The following is a 20582-nucleotide window of genomic DNA, read 5'->3' as shown; positions in this document are numbered from 1 at the left end:
GGCGATTCCCCTGCAGAATTACAACATCAGTCATTCATGAAGCCCCTTGATTACTTATTACCAATTTAGGCTAATTTGGTAATGCTTCCAGCTGTTTTGAAAGAAATACACTACCAGTCATAAATTTTTGAACAGTAAGACTTTTAATGTATTTTTTTTTTTTTTTTTAAAGAAGCCTCTTCTGCTTACAAAGCCTGCATTTATTTGATCCAAAATACAGCAAAAACAGTAACATTTTGAAATATTTTTACTATTTTTAAAAAAAAAATTTAAAACATTTTTAAGATGTTTTCCATTTTTTTGTGTGTGTGTATATATATATATATATATATATATATATATATAGTGTGATTTATTCCTTTGATTTCAAAGCTGAATTTTTAGCATCATTACTCCAGTCTTCAGTTTCACATGATCCTTCAGAAATCATTCTAATATGCTGATTTGCTGCTCAAGAAACATTTATTATATTGAAAACAGCTGAGTAGAAGTGTTTCAGGTTTCTTTAATGAAAGAAAGTTCAGAAGAACAGCATTTATCTGAAAAAAAAATTATATATATATATATATATATATGTAATTTTTATTTCAGATAAATGCTGATCTTTGGATCTTTCTGTTCATCAAAGTATCCTGAAAAAATGTACTCTTATTTATTGATAATATTGATACTAATAATGATTAAAAAAAAATGTGTCTTGAACAGCAAATCAGCATATTAGAATGATTTCTGAAGGATCATGTGACAGTGCAGTCTTGGTGAGCAGAAGAGACTTGTTTAAAAAACATTAAAAGTCTTACTGTTCAAAAACTTTTGACTGGTAGTGTAATTCATAATATTTATTCCAAACCAAATATGTATGATGACATATGAACACTGAAGAATTTTCCTACAGCTATTATCCATTTCCCGATTCTCATATTAGCATATTATACCATATTAAAATCAATGGCTCAGCTTTTTCCCAAAAATCAATGGGTCATTATAACAAACATTGGCTCTTTATGTATATATTTGGACACACAAACATTATTCTGTACATCGTATCTGGCAGGTTTATTTTTCAGGAAATAACCACAAGTAAAATCCACAATTTTTACCCATATGACAGAAATGCTTTGCCCCGTTTTGTAATGCAGGTCACTGATTGGTCAATAGTCTCTGGAGGTCATTAGGGGTCAACGCATTTACTTTTCACTCACCTTGTTTGTCATCACAGGACAATTGAGAATAAAAAAGCAACACAACTGCAGATGCCAAGTGCTCGTAGGATGGGGACGCAGAAAACTCTGCCGTCAGTCACTGGAGAGAATCGTCAGACCCTCGTTGTGCTCATTTTGATTGGCGGAGACAAACAGTGAGTAAAGGAGATGCAATAAAGCTGCTTGAATTCACGTGAACAGGAAGTGTTTCATTTAACAGGGTGTTTTGTGCTTCTTGTTCCATTTGCAATAAGCAGATGCAGTATTTCAGACACCCATATTCACAGGTGAAGTATACAAGAACTGCTCAGTGCATTCATCAAGATCATTTAACTCTTCTGTTCTTCATATCTGTGCCATTTTCCACTCCAAGACTGCTGGGAGAAACAACCTGTGGGATGTACATCTAAACAATACAGCCACATTACAAAAATAAAGACCGTCTCTGTAACCCACTGTAGAACCCACTTTCATCGCAGACACTTTTAGTGCATTACCTCAGTTTCCTTTCTCTTACCACTTGTTCTTGTGCTTCTTCAAGCAAACATCACACAACACACTTTTATCCGGGTGAATATACAGCACACGCACCAACACCGTCCATTCGAAGAGCTGGGGAAAATATATATTAAATTATGAATGATGAACAAGTAGAAATTTAGGTTTTTTTTTCTTTTCTTTTTTTGTGTGTGTGAAATTTGTAGAGTAGGCATGACTCCCGCTGACTACCTTTCAGCCGATCGCTTTGAAGAGAGGGGGTTTTATCTTACACGGGCACCATCTTCAGTTCAAATTAAGAGAGAGAAAGACACACACAATTATTTAAACCCTTGAAATCAGTCATTGTGAACACCCAGACAATGAATCACTATGTTGCATTGAGGAATGGAGCAGGGTTTCATATATTTAGAGAGTTTTGCGGTTCTTGCGTCCTCTCCGAACGAGTTATTGTGATGCGGAAGTCAAAACTCATGAACACACGCACACTGTCCCAGTTCTGTGGTGTTTTGATTGGTTGCTTGGTTTTTAAAGTTGGAGAGCAAGCAGCAGGAAGGGGAGGAGCCACATTAGGATGGCCAGGTGGGCTGCTGCAGGACTGGCATCATAGAGATCAGGGGATGGGAGCGTGGAATCGCCCCACAGTCTGTCTCTCTCGTTCATCTGCAGAAGAAAAAGAGCAAGTGACAGTTTTAGATATGCTGTTGTTTGCATCTGTCTTTTTCACTTTGTCGTATTTTACCGTTTTATCATCTCCTCATTTCCTTTCTACGTTTGGTTCTGCCTTTTACAGGTATCACATCACAGACAGATATAGAACTAGATGGATGCATCTCTAATGGACCAGTGGTGGCTGGGATCTGAAGTGTAAATGATAAAACGCAACCAGCCACATAAGTGTGTAAAGGTAAAAAAAAAAAAAAAAATATAAACAGACATCTCAACTTTGAAAAGGAAGGTAAAGATGCTTCTGTCTTTTGCTCAAGAAGACCTATTATGCTTATATTACAATATGTAATATAAATCCCCAGGATATCCCCAGACAGTTTCAGCTCAAAATACCTCACAGGTCATTTATTATATAATTTTGAAAATGTCTATTTTGAGTGGAAGCAGAAACATGGTGTTTACTTTAAATGCAAATGAGATGCTGCTCCCTGCCCCTTTTTTTTCAGAATAGAGCTGTGCCTTTACAGCTTGTACCTCAGATACTCTGCTAAAGACATCTGTTTGGTTTTGATTATCATGTCTATCGTGCTGAAATTTTGAGTTTTAAGCCATATTCAGGGCTTAATGCTAGGGATTTTGTCTACTTGTCTAATTGGCCCTGCCACAAAAAAAAAAAAAAAAAAAAAAACAAACAAACAAAAAAAAAAAAAAACATTGTTTTTGACTAATGTTATCTTTTATTTTAATAAATAAGTTTATATGACACCAAAATTTTACATACCAAATAAATTGTACAATTCTCGATTCCATTCTCAATACCAGAGCAAAACCTACTAGCCTAACAAATATAAAATTTCAAATATAAAATTATAAAAACCCAAAACACTATAAATCCATTTTGATTAATTTGAGTAAAAATGTGTTTTCTTTACCAAGAAAGTGGCGAGATGAAAACCACTATTTTCTGTTTTAAACTTTCACATAGCATCTTTAGGTTATAATAACATTAAAAGTTCAAACTCAGATTTTGATTTTTCAAAGATTTATTATAAAAACACATCATTTTTTCCCAAAATGCAATAAATCCATCCGCTTTTCTTTTTAGAGAAAGTGTAAGTGATGGAAAGAGATGGCATAAGTGCAATCAAATTCATAAACTCTTGTTGAGATTAATGTTTTAAAGATGCAATTTTGAACATAGAAATATTCAATGATTTTAATACCTAAAAAGAAGATAAAAATGAAACTAATACTGCCAGTAGGTGGCGGTAAGTCACTGATTTAATTTCTGAATCATATTCATTTGATTCGTTCGAACGGCTGATTCATTCAGGAATAAAGCAAGCGATTCTTTTTATAAATGGATAATTGATTCATTGACTCACTAGAAAACGCACCCTTCATTCGTAAACGTGTCTGAACGGAGATGCACAGCGGCTCAGTTGTGACTTCGTTTCAAACCGCTTTTACTGTTTATAGTGCGTGAAATGCTGCGCTGTGATTGGCTGAGCGGATGTATCGCATTTTGCGGAGAAGTGAGACTGGCGTTTGTCCCGGTTTGGAAAAAAGGGAGAAAACGTGACAGGACAGAATAACATGGCGGATATCACATTTTGCGTAAAAATTAAAAACTGCCTTTTCAGTACCGACCAGATACAATACTGATTTTGGCAGGAACTCAATTTTGTAAAAAAAAAAAAAAGGCGTTTATCGCATTTTGGAACCAAACTCTACATTTGTTCGTTCAAAAAATCTTTTATTTTCATTAATATTATAAATGAAAAGATACTTTCGGGAAAAACAGCAGAGAGGCTGAAAGAACGCAAACTCAGTGTCTGCCAGCAGGTGGCGCTTATGAAATAACAGTAATATTACGTTTCTTTGGTTACCGCTGTAAACAAAGCAGCGCGGTGCTTATGAACGCTAAGTTTAAATTTATTATACAGAAGCAAATGGAAAGCAAAAAGACCTGTTAATTTAAATATAAAAATAGTCAGTTCCCCTTAGAGACACATTTATATAAACACCTGTTTCAGTATTTAGGATAATATTTCCAATATTTCGTGCATTGTGAACCGAGACTTGCTGTGCCTGCTACAGTATTTTTTCCTATTTGCGTTCGTCTTCAGCGTCTCTGGTCTCTGGTAACGGATGTTTAAAGCGTATGCAGCCTAATATTTGCACACACATGACACTTTGAAAAATTACTGCATGCAGTTTGTGTGCAAGTCCGGGATAGATAGGTTGAAATATGTCTGGTCGATCGGTATATAAATCAAATATAAATTAATAATTGTTAAATCTACAAAGTTAATCGTCAAGACGAGTATTTTGACATACTTTTGTAGGCTATTTGTTCACCAGAGACGCATCTTTCTGTGATCGCTTAAAATTTTAAATTAAGGCATAAAACATGCGCAAATGATAAACTTTAGGCAGTGGCCCGATGGGGCCAGTGACAGATTTGTCAACTGATTTGTCTTTCACGCTGGCCCTGGACCATCGGGCATACCTTATTGTCGAGCCCTGATATTAGTTTAAATTTCTGATAAATGTTTTTCTGAGCACACAGAGAACGGCTGTCATACAGGATGCGAGTACTAAATTAGTTCTCTTTCATGTCTTATTGCGCTTAAACTGTCAAGTACACACAAGTTTTACAAAAACTTGTGAAATATTATGTCTGTGAAAATAAACATCTGGGACAGAAATTGCATGTATTAGTTTTGTCCCTCTCCTCTGACTCTAAATAGTGTTCTGGAGGGGTGGAGCGAAATCTGAGCGGTTACAGCCCAGTAACAAAGTTATAATAACACTGAGTAACACTGAGGACAACTGAGGGACTCATATACAACTATTAAAGAAGGTTCAAATACTCACTGATGCTCCAGAAGGAAAAACGATGCATTAAGAGCCAAGGGGTGAAAACTTTTGAACAGAATAAAGATGTGTACGTTTTCTTATTTTGCCTAAATATCATATTTTTTTTCATTTAGTACTGTCCTTCAGAAGCTACAGGAGATACTTACATGTTTCCCAGAAGATAAATTAAGTTAAATTTACCCTGATCTTCAAATTCAAAAAGTTTTCACCCCCCGGCTCTTAATGCATTGTTTTTCCTTCTGGAGCATCAGTGAGCTATTAAACCTTCTTTAATAGTTGTATATGAGTCCCTCAGTTGTCCTCAGTGTTACTCAGTGTTATTATAAGGATATTTTTTCTTGTGGACTATATGTACACGACTTTATGCAAAATATCTTATTCAAGTCAGTACTAAATAAACAATAACATGCATTTTGTATGATCCCTCTTATTTTGGTAAAATAACATTAACATTTTGCAGATTCTGATAGGGGGATGTAAACTTTTGACCTCAACGGTAGATGCACTGGGGACCACATTATAGCACAATAACACAGAAAAAGTCAGATTTTCATGATATGTCTCCTTTAAAAGTATCACTATGGCTGCTACTATTTAAAATAACAACTGATATCTATTTTAAGTTTACAAGGTAATTTATTCCTGATGCAAAGCTGAATTTTCAGCATCATTACTCCAGTCTCCAGTGTCATACGATCCTTTAGAAATCACTCTAATATGCTGAGTTTTATTCCACATATTTTTGTGGAAACTGATATTTTTCGTTTTCTTTTTTTTTCTTCAGGATTCTTTGATGAATAGAAAGTTCAAAAGAATATAATTTATATGAAACAGAAATGTTTGAACTTTATAAATGTCTTTACTTGCACTTTTGATCCTTTTTAATGCATCCTCGCTGAATTAAATTATACATTTCTTTTAGAAAATAATCTTATTGATCCCAGTAGTGTAGGTTACGTGACATGTTTCATCCTCAGAACCCATGAAAAAAAAATGAAAGAGAAAAGAATGTGTGCCTGATTATAAATATAGGTTTACTTGAGTGAATGATTGGCTCCTGAGAGCAGAAAACTTTCAAAATCCAATTTTAAATAATAAACAATTTTGCCATTATGTTGTAATCACTTAAAGTCTAATGTAAAATCTGGATCCTGATTGAAACCTAATGAGAACCTCTGCATTAGAACATAAAACAAGCCAGTCTACAGTAAGGTGGTTTGCTGGTCTTCCAATCTGGTCCAAACCGTCTGACAAATCCCAAAACTCCTCTAAAATCATAAAACCAGACTAATGTGGTAAGCCTGGCCAGGCAGGAAAACAGACAACAGTAATCATGTAGGCAGGTTTACAGTGTTTCTTTCAGCAGGGAGACTATAACACATCTATGGCTTTGTTCAGACAGACATGAAAAGCATATCTGACTCCAATCCATTTAGCTGTTTGCACTCTGAACAGCAAAAAAAGAAATCCAATTTTTACAACCCCAAACCGTATCCATATGTGATTTGAAATCCGATTCAAATAGTATACATTTTTTTCCAAATGCGTTACAGTCTGGACAGTCAGAATGGATTTTAAGTAATTTTTGGGACACAATATGTATGCCATGTCATACACAATGCAAATCCATGTTCGCTCACAAGAAAGCTCTGACATGATGAATAGGGAATGTGAATGATCCGTTTTGACCGGTTTGAAATCTAGCAGGAACACAACGAGTTAGATTTTCAAAAGGCCCTAGAAGGGATATTGGCGCTCAGACCGACCTGTGTGGGCATCTGTGGACGCAGGATGTTCTGCTCGGTCTCCATGCCAGAACCAATGGTGGTAGTGGTGGTTTCGGTGCTGGTAACTAAGATCTGGTTGTACGTGTTGGAGCCCGGAGCTTGGTTGGTCGCAGATTTCAGGTCTGTGTCATTCCCGAAAGCCAGGATGGCATTCTCTGTTTGAAAGAAGGGGAGAGAGTCAGATTCACAGCCCTGCCTTTTGCAGATGAACACGTCTGGAAGGCAGTCATGCCTCAGTTGGCTTTCTCTTTCAGACATGTCTCTCTTTCAAAATGGGTTTGGATTTCGTCAACATGCTTTCTTACAATAACAACAACAAAACACACTCAGGGGATCCAGAGAGGACTGGCTTATATAAATTATCCAGCATAAACGTTGACAGAACATCATTCAGGAACATAAACTCCATCATCTGATTCATGCTCTAAATATAGTTTGTTTCTATAGTAGAATATGCATCCTTATATTACCAATCAGCTAATCCTGCCCTCCAGAAATATAAAAAAAACACGTATTTCTTAACGGCTTGGTACTCGTCCTTATTTCTTTGCCTGTGTCTTCCATTTTCTTTCTTATCTTTTATTTTCGTTCAGTGTGTTTTCCCTTGGGAAAGATTGGATGCATAAAATGGAGTGTGTACTTGAGTGTGCCTCTGTGTTTGAAAGAAGTTTGATTACCTCCTGCATCTTGATGTTTAAAGCAAATCTTACCTATACTAAAACACCTGTGTGCATTTTTAAATATTCTGAATTACCTTCGACATTAAACCTAAATACAGATTTCCGAACTCCGTCATTTTCCCATTTTTATTGGCTATATACTGTATGAGTGCGTTTGAGACTTATAGTGACGGGCCATATGAATGATAATAATCTGAACTGATTAATTTCCATTTGTCTAGTAGGTCACCTGTCTGAAATTACCGTGCCGTGAAAGTCGCCTCAATTAAGACAGCTGTGATTTTACTCCATATCTGAGCCTGATATTCCTTTCTGGTGCAGAGGAAAGTGTTTTGTGAAAAAAAGAAGGAAGATTAGATTTATGAATGGTGAACAGTGGCGTGGTTGAGTGAATTTTCTTTCTTAATTGAAACACTAATTGATTAATCTTTGTGATCTTCCAGGGGAGATGAAGCTAGGGCGAGAAAGAGAGTGACTTCAACAGAATACTCCACTGTATGTGTAATAATGCTTCTTTAATATCATTAGTACAGTGTCCTTGTAAAACATCACACAGCCTGCCATAAATATTTATAATGGATATTCCAGTTCTGTACCATGAGCATTTTCTTTGGTCAGTGGTATTTATATATTTATATAGTATTTCTTCATATTTTTAATTAGGTTTATTTTTATTCGGGTATTAAAGGGGTCATCGGATGCCCATTTTCCACAAGTTGATGTGATTCTTTAGGGTCTTAATGAAAAGTCTAAAATATACTTTGGTTAAAAATTCTCAATGGTTGTGTAAAACAACACACTTTTTACCTTGTCAAAATCAGCTCTGCAAAAATCATCCTGTTCTGGTCGAGGCTGCTTTAAATGTTAATGAGCTCTGCTCGCCCCGCCCCTCTCTTCTCTCTGTGGAGTGACGAGCCTGTTTACTTTAGCTGCATTAAGCCGCTAAACTTGCTAACTAGCACGTTATCAGGAAAGGTGATTGCAGAGATTCATAAAAAAAACCCTTATATTCACTTCTGCTGTAGGTGAAGCTGGATCACAAATGATTTGCGTGAATATATACGCATTTATGTAGATCGGGAGGCGCTTTCCTTTCACAAACAAACTTAATCCACTGCATCTTCAGCGGCTCAGATGTCGGGAGTAAATGACGACCACTATGTTCATTATTACATCCAGCAACACAACACCTCAATCGCTCAATCTGAGATATTCTTGTCTAACTCACATCCCTGCTCCGGCATCGAAACAATGGAGGTTGGACTGTTACAGCTGATCTGAGGTGAAACGCTCTTGTCAATCAACTATCGTGGGAGCAGCCTCTGTTGGTGTGACATACACACCGATTTGAAAAAGGGGATATTATTTTTACAGATTAATTAAAAACCACTGCATGGATTTTTATCATTATAGGGTAGATTTGTACACACACTGCCAACACACATTAATGTTCAAACAACATGAAAAAGTGAACTTTGCATCCGATGACCCCTTTAAGACTTGTTTAGCTTAATATAACGTAAATGATGTCTCTTAATAAAATATGAAAACCCATGAAAGATGTACTGTTTAAAAAAATAAAATGATTAATTATAGTCAACAGAATGTGTTAATGAGCCGGTTAAAATAAAGTTAAACCGTTATGTTTTTTTAGCAAAACATTTCAGGAATTATCTTAGTTGACTTCAGTGGTCCAAAATGCAGCTTCAAGGGGCTCTTATCTAGCGAAACGATCAGTCATTTTCTAAAAAAAAAAGAAAAAAATTATATACTTTTTAACCTAAAATGCTTGTCTTTTCTAGCTCTGCCATGTGTATGCTTACTCTGTAGGGGTGTGACAAGACACTTATCCCACGAGACGAGACGAGACGAGACACGAGACTGGGTTCACGAGAATGAGACTAGACGAGATTTTTAAACTTTTCTTAAGAAATTCTCAATGATGAAATATATAGAGAAAAGTCTTTTATTCAACTGAAAAAGACAAAATACAAAAAAATGTAGGTGCATTTTGAACTTTATGAAATTAAACATCCATTTTAATGAATTTTATGCAGTAATAAACAACATTTAAACAAGAGCTTCACGGTTCTGGATAAATTGAGAATCCCAGTTGTTTTTAATAAATTGGAGACCATGATTCACTCACGATTCTGGAGAAAAAAAGATTAGAAAACTAAACTGCCACAAGATCTCGTCACATCCCTAGTACTCTGTGTAATCCTGGGCAATATACTGTAGTTAGGGTATGTCGGAAAACTCCCATCTCATTTTCTCCTCCAACTTTAAAATCATCCTACATCACTGCAGAAGTACCGACCCAGTGTTTACAAAGTGAACATGCAAAGGGTCAAACGCCCTTTACAAAAAAAGATAAAACAGCGATGTAGGATGATTTTGAATTTGGAGGAGAAAATGAGATGGGAGTTTTTCAACCTATTCTAACTGTATTGACCCGGATTACACTGTCTACACATGCGCATGGCAGAGCTAGACAAGACAAGCATTTGAGGTTAAAAGTTTTTTCAAGAAAATGACCAATCGTTTTGCTAGATAAGACCCTTCTTTCTCAGCTGAGATCGTTTAGAGCCCTTTGAAGCTGCATTGAAACTGCATTTTGGACCACTGAAGTCCACTATATGGAGATAATTCCTGAAATGTTTTCCACAGAAAACATAATTTCATTACGACAAAAGAAAAAAAGCCATGAACATCTTGGATGACAATGGGTTAAGTACATTATCTGTAAATTTGGAAGTGAACTCCTTTAAGCCTACGCTTATATCCATTGCTATACCTGTAAGCTCCTTCAGTAGCTGTGGTCATCGTATTAGTATTTTATTTTCCCAGTAGTTGTAGTAAAAAAAATAGCAACAGGTAGCGCCAGTAGCTCACAGAGTGAAACCATTTTGCATCATTGTAGTGTAAATAGTGTAAATCCACCATAGTGTAAGTCTTTCATAGGTTTTCTGCTACAAATTTCAGTAAGAGATTGTTATATTAACCTATACAACAACAACCCGGTCTCCAATGAGGCAGTACAAAATTTACAATACAAAAATAAAACAAAACCAATATTACTGAACAATTTATAAATGACTCATTTTATACAGTAACACTAGGCGGGTTTTCATTATAGATTTGCGCAAAACTTTGACAATATTTTATAAATGTAGATAAAAATAGTATGGTGACATGACAACGTTTCCATTAACCGATGTTATGCGACTAAAGCATTATTTTAAGTCATGGCGATGGATTTTGTGGGATTTTGGCTATATTTAATCGAAAGAGGTGTATGTGTGTACCTTTACAGAAGCAGCACAGATAGCATGTGACCTGTCAATGCGAAAAACATCGAAATGCTTTGTGAAATATTTATTTTTCAAATTGCTTGAAAAACCACCTCATGCAAGCTTAAAAAACATTTTTGCGATATATGGGAGTTTTTGTTAAATTGACAACGCAGCTGTGTTTATCGACACTAGCAGAAAACGTTTTTTGCCTTTTGTGAGGTCCTAAAGCATGGACTAAAATGGTGACTGTGCTGAGACCTTGATGTGAGTTGGTTTTAATTAATATGCGCTTATTATTTGCTGCTTTTTTGTTGTCCAAGTCTGGTAAATGCTGTCCTACAGGCCTTTAACCTGGATATGTTTTGATCATCAGTTGAAATAGCAGATGAATTTACATTCATTGCAGAAGTCCAGTGAATATCACTGCTCTATACATAACAAAAGATTGTATAACTACATCCTTCATGTACAGGCAGGTTATAGAAAAACGTTGAGTTTAAGTTTACTGTAAGGAATATAATTTCTGTCAGTTAGCCTTCACCCTAGCCCACCTAAAGCCCTCATTATCCAACATTCATATCATAACAGTCATAACACATCATAATCATGGGAGTGTTAGCAGTGGAGTAATGTGGAGGAGTGTGAATGGTGTGAAGTTGATTAGTCTGTGAATGTTTAGCAAAACGCCATGAGTTGATGCTAATTGAAGCTGCCCACTCGTAGCGTTGGTGAATTACTGCAAGAAAACAAACCAATGTAGTGGCTACATTCACACAGGAGCAGAATACACACTTAATAGAGCCCTGTTCATACACCGTTCATGACTGCTGCATTTTATATCCCCAGTGAATTCATTAAAGTATGCAATTCAATTATGACGATGTGATCTTTAAACAGATCCACTAGATCAACTAGTGCTAAACGTCTAGCATAACAGTTGGAATGGCATTTAAAGGACTGGAACTGAAAGATGTGATATAAAATCTTGAAATTTATTACAGCTCTGTTCCATTCTTATCTCGTTTTGTACATACAGGACAATCTGAGAGTCACATCTGTTGGAAAATGCAATGATCAATCTCATACAATGAGTGTGTGGCCTATGCAGAGCCGCAGTGTCATTCTCTATTACAGCTGAAAGGATATGTGTGTCTGTTATGATAAGAGAGGGAGACTGAGAAACGGGGAAGCGAGTACAATGATTATGAAGACATTTCATCAGTGATGCGGAACATTTGGTTCCAGTATACTCTCTGTTTGCCTCACTCTCTCTTTCATGGATGAAAGACAGGACAAAATAGTGGACGTCTAGGTAAGCGAGGTGTGAATTTTGGCAGCTAACAGTGGGGAGTTTGGAGTGAATGTTTAAAGTGCTGATTCCTCCCTGACCCCCGCAGAACTTTAGAAGCAACTGACCCTTTGATAAACTCCGCCTCCCTTGGATACGATCGCTTGCTCAGACCAAAGAGGTCCATAAAGCTACTGGTAAATTTACTATTCATTTTGATAGCAGCTGCTCAGCTGGCACACAATGTCTTTCTCCATGGATGTTCAGTTTTGGACAATGTTTTTTGAGCCAGTGATCTGCAAGGCTTCTGGTGTCAGCAGTACACTGTAAAAAACCTGTAAACCTGGCAGCCTTAAAATTTTAAGTTCAGTCAACTCAAAAAAAGTTTATTCAACTTGAAATGTTAAATTATACTAAGTGACAACTTAGATATTTGAGTTGAATCAAATTTAAAGGCAGCTGGTTTACTTACCCATCTGTTAAGTTTAGCAAACACAAATATCCAAGTTGTTACTTAGTACAACTTAACATTTTAAGTTGACTAAACCTTTTTTTAGTTGACTGAACTTAAAATTTTAAGGCAGCAGGGTAACAAATTATTTTAAGTTGACTCAACAAATTGTGTTTTTTATTTTTTACAGTGTACTTAAACAATGCTGCTTAATATTGCACACTGGTATTTGTTATTATATTAATTACAGAGCCTTGCAAAAGTATTCATACCCCCTTTTTTCATGTTTTGTGATGTTGCAGCCTTATGATATACTGCTTTAAATTACTTTTTCCCCACATCAGTCTACACACTCCATACACCATAATGACAAAGCACAAAACAGATTTGTAACAAATTTGCTAGTTTTTAAAAAATAAAACAGAAATAAGTACATTGCATAGGTATTCATACCCTTAACTCAGTACTTGGTTGACGCACCTCTACAGCCTCAAGTCTTTTTGGGTATGATGCGACAAGTTTTGCACAATTATCCTCCAATTATCTGCCATTCTTCGTCTAACCTCTTCACCTCTCAAGCTCTGTCAGCTTGGATGAGGGCTGGCGGACATTTTCAGGTTTCTCTAGAAATGTTTGACTATGTTCTCTCAAGGACATTCACAGAGATGTCTGTAAGCCACTGTGTGCTGGGCATTGTCCTGTTGGAAGGTGAACCTTCTGCCTAGTCTGCGGTTCTGCATGCTCTGGACTGGGTTTTAATTAAGGCCATCTCAATTTTTTGTTGCACTGAGCTTTTCTACTCCCCTGATGTGTCCCTCAGTCCCTGCTGCTGAAAAAAAGCCCCACAGCATGTGGCTGCTACCAGCACACTTTACAGTTAGGATGATACTCTGCAGGTGATGAGCAGTGCCTTCGTTCATTATGCTTGGAATTGAGGTTCATCAGACCAGAGAATCTTGTTTCTCACAATCTGAGAGTTCTTTAGGTGCTTTGTTGCAAATTCCAAGTGGGCTTTCATGTGCCTTCACTGAGGAGGATTGATTTTGGCCACACCAAAACTGGATTGGTAGAGTGTTGCAGTAATGTTTGTCCTTCTGTAAGTTTCTTCCATTTGCATATACGATGATGAAGCTCAACTAGAGTGACCATCAGCATCTTGGTTACCAGTATAACCAAGCCCCTTCTCCATCAATTGCTTTGTTTGGCCAGGAGGCCAGCTTTAGGAAGAGTCCTAGTTGTTCAGAACATCTTCCATCATGGATAATGGAGACTACATGCTTCTGTGAACCTTTAATGAAACAAAATTCTTTTCTAAACTCTTCCCCAGATCTGTGCCTTGATGTAATCCTGTCTCTGAGCTCTACAGGCAATTCTTTTGACCTCAGGGCCTGGTTTTTGCTCTGATATGCATTTTCAGCTGTTAGACCTTTTATTGAGACGTGTGCCTTTCCTTTATCTCACTTCCTATATCCGGTAAGTGAAGCAGTGTATCCCCACTTCCGGTCCCATCGCAACGCAATGAAAACTAATGGGAGAATCCTCTCTTTCCTTTCTTTCGCAGGTGTTACTGCAGTGCGTTCGGCTGCTTTTATTCTAAACAATGACACACTGCCTCAGTTTTTACGATTTCCTGACACAACACGGATGAGATGCGTGGGATGAATTAAGGTCCTTCTAAAATATTGCACGGGAGCATGTTCGCGTGGAGTATGCATTTCGAAACTGAGGATGTTTACGCCTACATCTCATATCACCCGCTGAAATGTCCCTATTAATATATTTCTCTTCCAAATGTGCATTCTGAATAATTTAACCTGCTCCAGTCAATTTCGTCTTCTCATTAACAATGTTTTTATCATCATATTTTATACCTGTTTACATTAAAATACATTTTAAATAAACACCCTTACTAAATTAATCATGGATTTACTATAGTTAATGTAGTAACCATGTAATATTTTTATTTTTTCCGCAGACTGATTTCCAATTGTATTGCCATAGTTTTACTACACATACCATGGTTAATTTTCGTAAGAGCGGTATTAAAATAGATGAATGAATGCACGGGCGTTGCTTTAAAGAAATAACAATGTTGAACATTTTAGCTAATTAATCTAGACAGTATAATGCGTTGACACCGTGATTTGAGTATTATTTAAGAATTTTGGCATAAACGTGAATTACATACAGTGAAATGACTGTGAATGAAAAATGACAGAATAAAGACTAAAATTTAATACAAATAAATAAATAAATAAATATGTTGATTCTGATTTTATTTATCAGGTCTCACACACACTGCACGCACTGACGCAGTGTGGTGAAATCACGCATGTTTATGAGCCATGGGTTTCTCAGATCGGTACATTGGATTAAAACTACAAGTTCCATTGCGTTTGGAAAATTCTGTGCACAGTAATCATCAGAATTATCTTCGCCTGTCTATGAAAATGTCCGGATTTTGAAATCAACCTGCAGATGCTCATTTTAACAGGCTTTTATTCAACAAGTGATTACAGCATATTGAAAAATATACATAACCGGAAGAATTGATACACTGCTTCGACAAGCGCTTCCAGTGTTCAATTCTGGTGCGATAAAGGTCCATTTGCCATGTTAACTCCACTCGAAAGTGTAGTAACATCTGCAAGCAATATGAATTCTCCTGATGTCAATTTCAAGTGTCCCAGAAAAGGGTATGAATACTTATAAGACTATTTTGAAGTTGAGGGAGAACATGAAATGGGAATTTTTCGCAATACCCTAACTGTCATGAACCGCAAAAAAACAGTTCAGGTAGAGTAAGACAAGACGAGCGTTTGACATTAAAAAGTAAATAAACTGTATTATTTTAATGAAAATAACCGATCGTTACGCTAGATAAGACCCTTCTTCCTTGTCTGGGATTGTTTACAACTGCATTTGGGATCGTTTGAAGCCGCATTTAAACTGCATTTTGGAAGTTCAAAATCGGGGCACCATAGCAGTCCACTATATGGAGAAAAATCCTGAAATGTTTAATTCAAAAAACATAATTTCTTTATGGCTGAAGAAAGAAAGACAAGGGATGACAAGGGGTGAGTCTCTGTCAATTTTTGTTCTGGAAGTGAACTTCTCCTTTAAGAAAGGAAATACTCCTTTCAGAAATGCTTAAATTACAGAGTAAACATGATTAAATACTGCAGACTGCTTCAGAATTTAAGTAAACGCAAACATGAGCACAAAACTCTTCCTAATGTTTTTGCCACTACGGTACTATGAATGTTTTAGTTACTTTTACTTGAATCAATACATAAATGAATAAACATTATGGTATTAGCATTTTACACACTCGCACACTCACACATTTAGCAGTTACTGCTTACTCACCACCCAGAGACAGGAAATGAGCCGTCCCTCTTCCTGCACATTTCTCATCAAAACACTCATCACTCATTCTGGACAGCATTCTTACGAAACATAAACTTCACGTGTTCACTGCATTAGTGAATCACTGAATCACTTCCGTCTAATTCCAGTTCTGCTGGCTGTTGGCCCACTGACTTCAGCTCTTTTTTTTTGCAGTCTGACTGAATGAAGAAATTCGTGTAATACTTGTCCACTATTTCATGGTGGTCCCAGGGGTACGCTGATGGTTCGGGGGCTGGCATAGCCAGCAAAACTAGTTCAGTAACAGCTGAGGTGAGGACTAGCCTCAGTGGACTCACTCTCAAAAAGCTCTTTCAGCTGTTTCCCTCCATCCTGTGCTACTTCTGTCCTGTTTGCTACTCTCCGGCTGTCTCCGCTCCATTAGTTTTACTGCAGGGAGCCAAATTACGCTCAATTACTAAGACACCAGAGGCTGCGCTTAGGATTGAATCAGCACACATACACACCGACCCAGCATTTCGGACTGCCCCAAGACCCTCACATAGAATAGGGAGGGATGGCTGAAACTGGACGCTGCAATTTTGTAAACGCCGGAAATACCCTTGAGGAGCAGGATCACACTGAAGCGCTTCGGGATCAGAGCTGGAGCTAATCTCCGAGATCTCGGCGGTCGGATGCAGCGCCACCCCACCTGTGAAACGGATGTGTTTACATGGTGTGTTTGTTATTAGTGGCTCAGAGATGCAGTGGGCCGTGAGCAGAGCACACCGCTGAAGATATCCTGTGCTCCTGATGACTGTTAATGCCTCATTACCGTCACGCATTGAAACTTCATAACGTTACATCAAGAGAGTTTTCTCTCAGCGCTGCTGAATGCACAATAATAGTGCTGACTGCGAAGAACAGGGAGGCAAATACATCTATCTGCTGACTCTTGTGTTGCATCACCTGGGTCTATTTTCGATCAATTATAGTATATGAGTGTACAATGAGTGTGGAACGGTCCCTGCGTCCATATGTGCATCCTTCTCCACACATGCAAAAGGCGACTTGGCTGTATTTATGATACAGTAGGTGAACGAAACCCAAATGACATCCAGCATCTGCTGGCATTCTGAAGCAAGGAAACAATGATTCCTGTGCTTCCCCATGAGGCCATGGGTGCTCATTGATTAAAATTCATGGAAAGTGCTATCATGGAATATAGAAAGTTGTTCCTCATGAGTAGAAACTCCCAAGTAAGGGCCTGTCCCAGTACTTACATTTGCAGTCTTGACTACTTGTCTACATACACTACATATTTACTCAGACTGGGTAATTATCGATTCTCATTTTTATGAAACAATATCTATTCTTAAATCCCAAGAATCGATTAGTCAAACCTGTTTTCAGTTAATAAATGGAACATTGTAGCGTGCCTCCCGTCCAATAAATCGTAATAAGCTTTGTGCTTTGTTGCTTTTGATATGAAATAAAGATTAGATTTCAAATTCTATCCATCTTATTACAGTATTCAAACAATAATGCCGATTTGGTGCTGTTTAATGAGTGACAGATCACTGTAGCACCTCAGTTCAAGAGAAATGGCAACATGAAGGGCACATGAACTAATCGTTTCCTCCGCTTTAATACAAGAATTGGCACAAAATAAACATGAATAAATGCCTGATGGTATGTCAAGAGCACAACTTACTGAAATCCGTAACCTGTCTTATGTAATTGCTCAGTCAGTGTGTATAACAGCTATTTAAAATTTTTTATATTAAAAAAATGTTATTTTATTATTATAAGAACTTTCTTGAGTGTAATTTGTGTTTGTATACAAATCAGTTAATTTTAACTTTCAATATTATAGTAATGTAGTACCAACTGTCTATATATTTTACAGCATTAGAGATTTTTTTTCCTTAAAAAATTGCTATGTACCGTACCTAATATATATCCAAAATAATCAATATCGAATTTCAAGCTTGTGAATCAGAATCAAATAGAACTGTGAAATTTGTTTGTTACTGCATTTGGCCCAAGTGTTTATACAGCTTCTGAATACCCGATGAGACACACTTACAGTGATGTGAAATGAAGTTTTGCAAAGTTTTTAAACATTTAGATTTTTTAAAATACTTTGCACTTTATTCATCTTAGGATTGTGCATAGATTGCATATTACACCCCTTCTTAGAAGCAAGTTTGACTCAAGCAATTCACCATTATGTGTTAAATGTAAGGTGGAGGTGGGAGATTATACCCATTTATTATGGAACTGTCCTGTTATTAGAGCTTATTGGTCAAAAGTTATTGTTTGTATGAGCCGTATGTTTGGACTTGAGCTACAGTTGGACCCATTGTCTTTGATTTTAGGTCTTCCAGTTGGACAATTGCGGAACAAATTCAACAGACGTTTATTTGACATTGTAGCCTTTGCTGCCAGAAAAAATATATTGTTAACTTGGATCAGTGACAAACCCCCATCTTTGAAAGGATGGCACAAGATTATTAAGGAAATGATTCCCTTAGAATTTTAACTTACCTTATTCATATGTCTACTGAAGCTTTTCCTCAAGTTTGGACTCCATACCTGGATTATATTGATGTCTCGTTAAGCAATATTTTGAGTTTTGGGATGCAATAATGCTTTTTTTTTCTCTCTCTCTTTTCTTTTCTCTTCTTTTCACTAGCATTGTAAAAGATGGGCATTGTTTGTTTGTTGTATGTTGTTTGTTGAAATGTTCATAAAAAGATGCAATAAAAAAAAAAAAATACTTTGCACTTTATATAAACTTTTAAACACCTGTTAAGTAAGGTTCTTTATAGCCATCTCTGGTTCTATAAAGAATCTTTAACATCCATGGAACCTTTTTTTTTTTTGACTGGAAAAAAGCTGTTGGAGAAAGTTACTTTTAAAAGTAATGCATTACAATATTGCATTACTCCCTAAAAATTAACAAATTATACTACTTAGTTACTTTTTATGTAAAGTAATGCATTACAGCTGCATTATTTTGCGTTACTTTTTAAATCAACACCTGCTTGCTTGTTTGTTTTTAATATAAAAATTTCAACTTTTGGCAAATGTAAAAGCCCTTTCATACTAAAATTGAAACGAATAAGCCTCAGGCTGAAGGAAATGTGAAATCATGTCTGTACAGTAGAACGCAGGAGAAGAAAGCTCAACACTTTGAAGCACAAATGTATTTAACATTTAATTGTATAATTCTGAGTTCGCCTCTGCACTTACTCTTGATTTCCATCAATATGGGGACAGGAGAGCTGTCAATCAGTCAATGGTTAAACAAAGTAACTGGCGTTACTTATTTAAAAAAGTAACTCAGATATTTTCTTGTACATTAAAAAGTAATGCGTTACTTCACTAGTTACATAAAAAAAAAGTAATCTGATTATGTGACTCACAAAGAAAAAAAAAGTATGTTAAAAACTGTAAATTTAAAGGTTCACTGGGAAAAAAAGAATGGTTTTTCTATGGCAGACCTGGGACAGTCTGTGTACTGTAAGTGTGGGTTTTGGGACAGGCCTAGTATTATTTTCACAGTTGTTGTTAGTGGGCCATGGTCAAAGAACATCAAGGTCAAAGGACAATTCCAAGGTAGTGGATGTGCGGGAATCATGTGTGGAAATGCTACTTCACAAGCTACATTTGCCAAGAAGTGATGAAACAGGCTATATGCCACTGCATGTGGTCTCTGTGTCTCCCTTTCATTTTCCCTTCCAAGCACAAAAGGGAATCTCCAGCAATGATCGTAATATTTATTTGTGATATAGGACAGACAAGAGGTTTTTACTCACTCAAGCAATTGTTGTCATGGAAATGGCTGAGGAAGTGGTTGCACTGATCTCGCAAATTCCCACTAGCTGCACAAGAGCACCACGGCCCCACATTGGATGTAGAGTTATCTAGGTAGTTTGGAGTGATAATGCTACCTACAGGGAGAGAGAAAGAGAGAAAGAAAGAGAGAGTGAGACAGAAATAACACAGAACAGAACAGAACATCAGTTGCAAAACAGAAAGCCAAATGCAGTGCAAGTCTACCGGTATCCCATAAATGCAGCATCCATCTGTCATATCTAAGCCCTGTATTATGGGAAATATTTGCTTTTTCAGATAAAAGATAGATTCAGACTTTATTTGGGTACAAAATATACATATATATGTTTTATATATATATATGACCCTGGACCACAAAACCAGTCATAAGTGAAGTCAATTTGTTGAAACTGAGATTTAGACATCACCTTAAAGCTGAATAAATAAGCTTTCCATTAATTTATGGTTTGTTAGGATAGGACAATATTTGGCCCAAGATAAAACTATTTGAATATCTGGAATCTGACGGTGCAAAAAAATAAAAATATTGAGAAAATTGCTTTTAAAATTGCTTAACAATGCATATTATTTATGAAAAGTTTTGATATATTTACAGTTTGAAATTTACAAAATATCT

At 36.5% G+C, this 20582-nt stretch overlaps 1 protein-coding gene across 2 annotated transcripts in view; it reads right to left on the bottom strand.

Annotated features, from left to right (window-relative positions):
- Nucleotides 1-236: 236 nt before the first annotated feature.
- Nucleotides 237-20582, bottom strand: part of gfra4a (GDNF family receptor alpha 4a) — a 131461-nt gene continuing 111115 nt past the window's right edge. Inside the window, exons 7-9 of one of the 2 annotated variants that reach the window (XM_051125955.1) lie at nucleotides 19927-20061; nucleotides 7019-7194; nucleotides 237-2363 (exon numbers count right to left, since the gene is read on the bottom strand). In XM_051125955.1, the coding sequence (XP_050981912.1) occupies nucleotides 2229-2363; nucleotides 7019-7194; nucleotides 19927-20061 (446 nt within the window). In that variant the 3' untranslated portion in view covers nucleotides 237-2228. The remainder of the gene's footprint in view (nucleotides 2364-7018; nucleotides 7195-19926; nucleotides 20062-20582) is intronic. The other variant, XM_051125956.1, reaches the window with a different exon arrangement.

Source organism: Labeo rohita, chromosome 13 (assembly GCF_022985175.1).
Source record: "Labeo rohita strain BAU-BD-2019 chromosome 13, IGBB_LRoh.1.0, whole genome shotgun sequence".
NCBI classification, from domain to species: domain Eukaryota; kingdom Metazoa; phylum Chordata; class Actinopteri; order Cypriniformes; family Cyprinidae; genus Labeo; species Labeo rohita.
The sequence above is the reverse complement of the archived record's forward strand: the minus strand, read 5'-3'. Positions and strand labels throughout refer to the sequence as shown.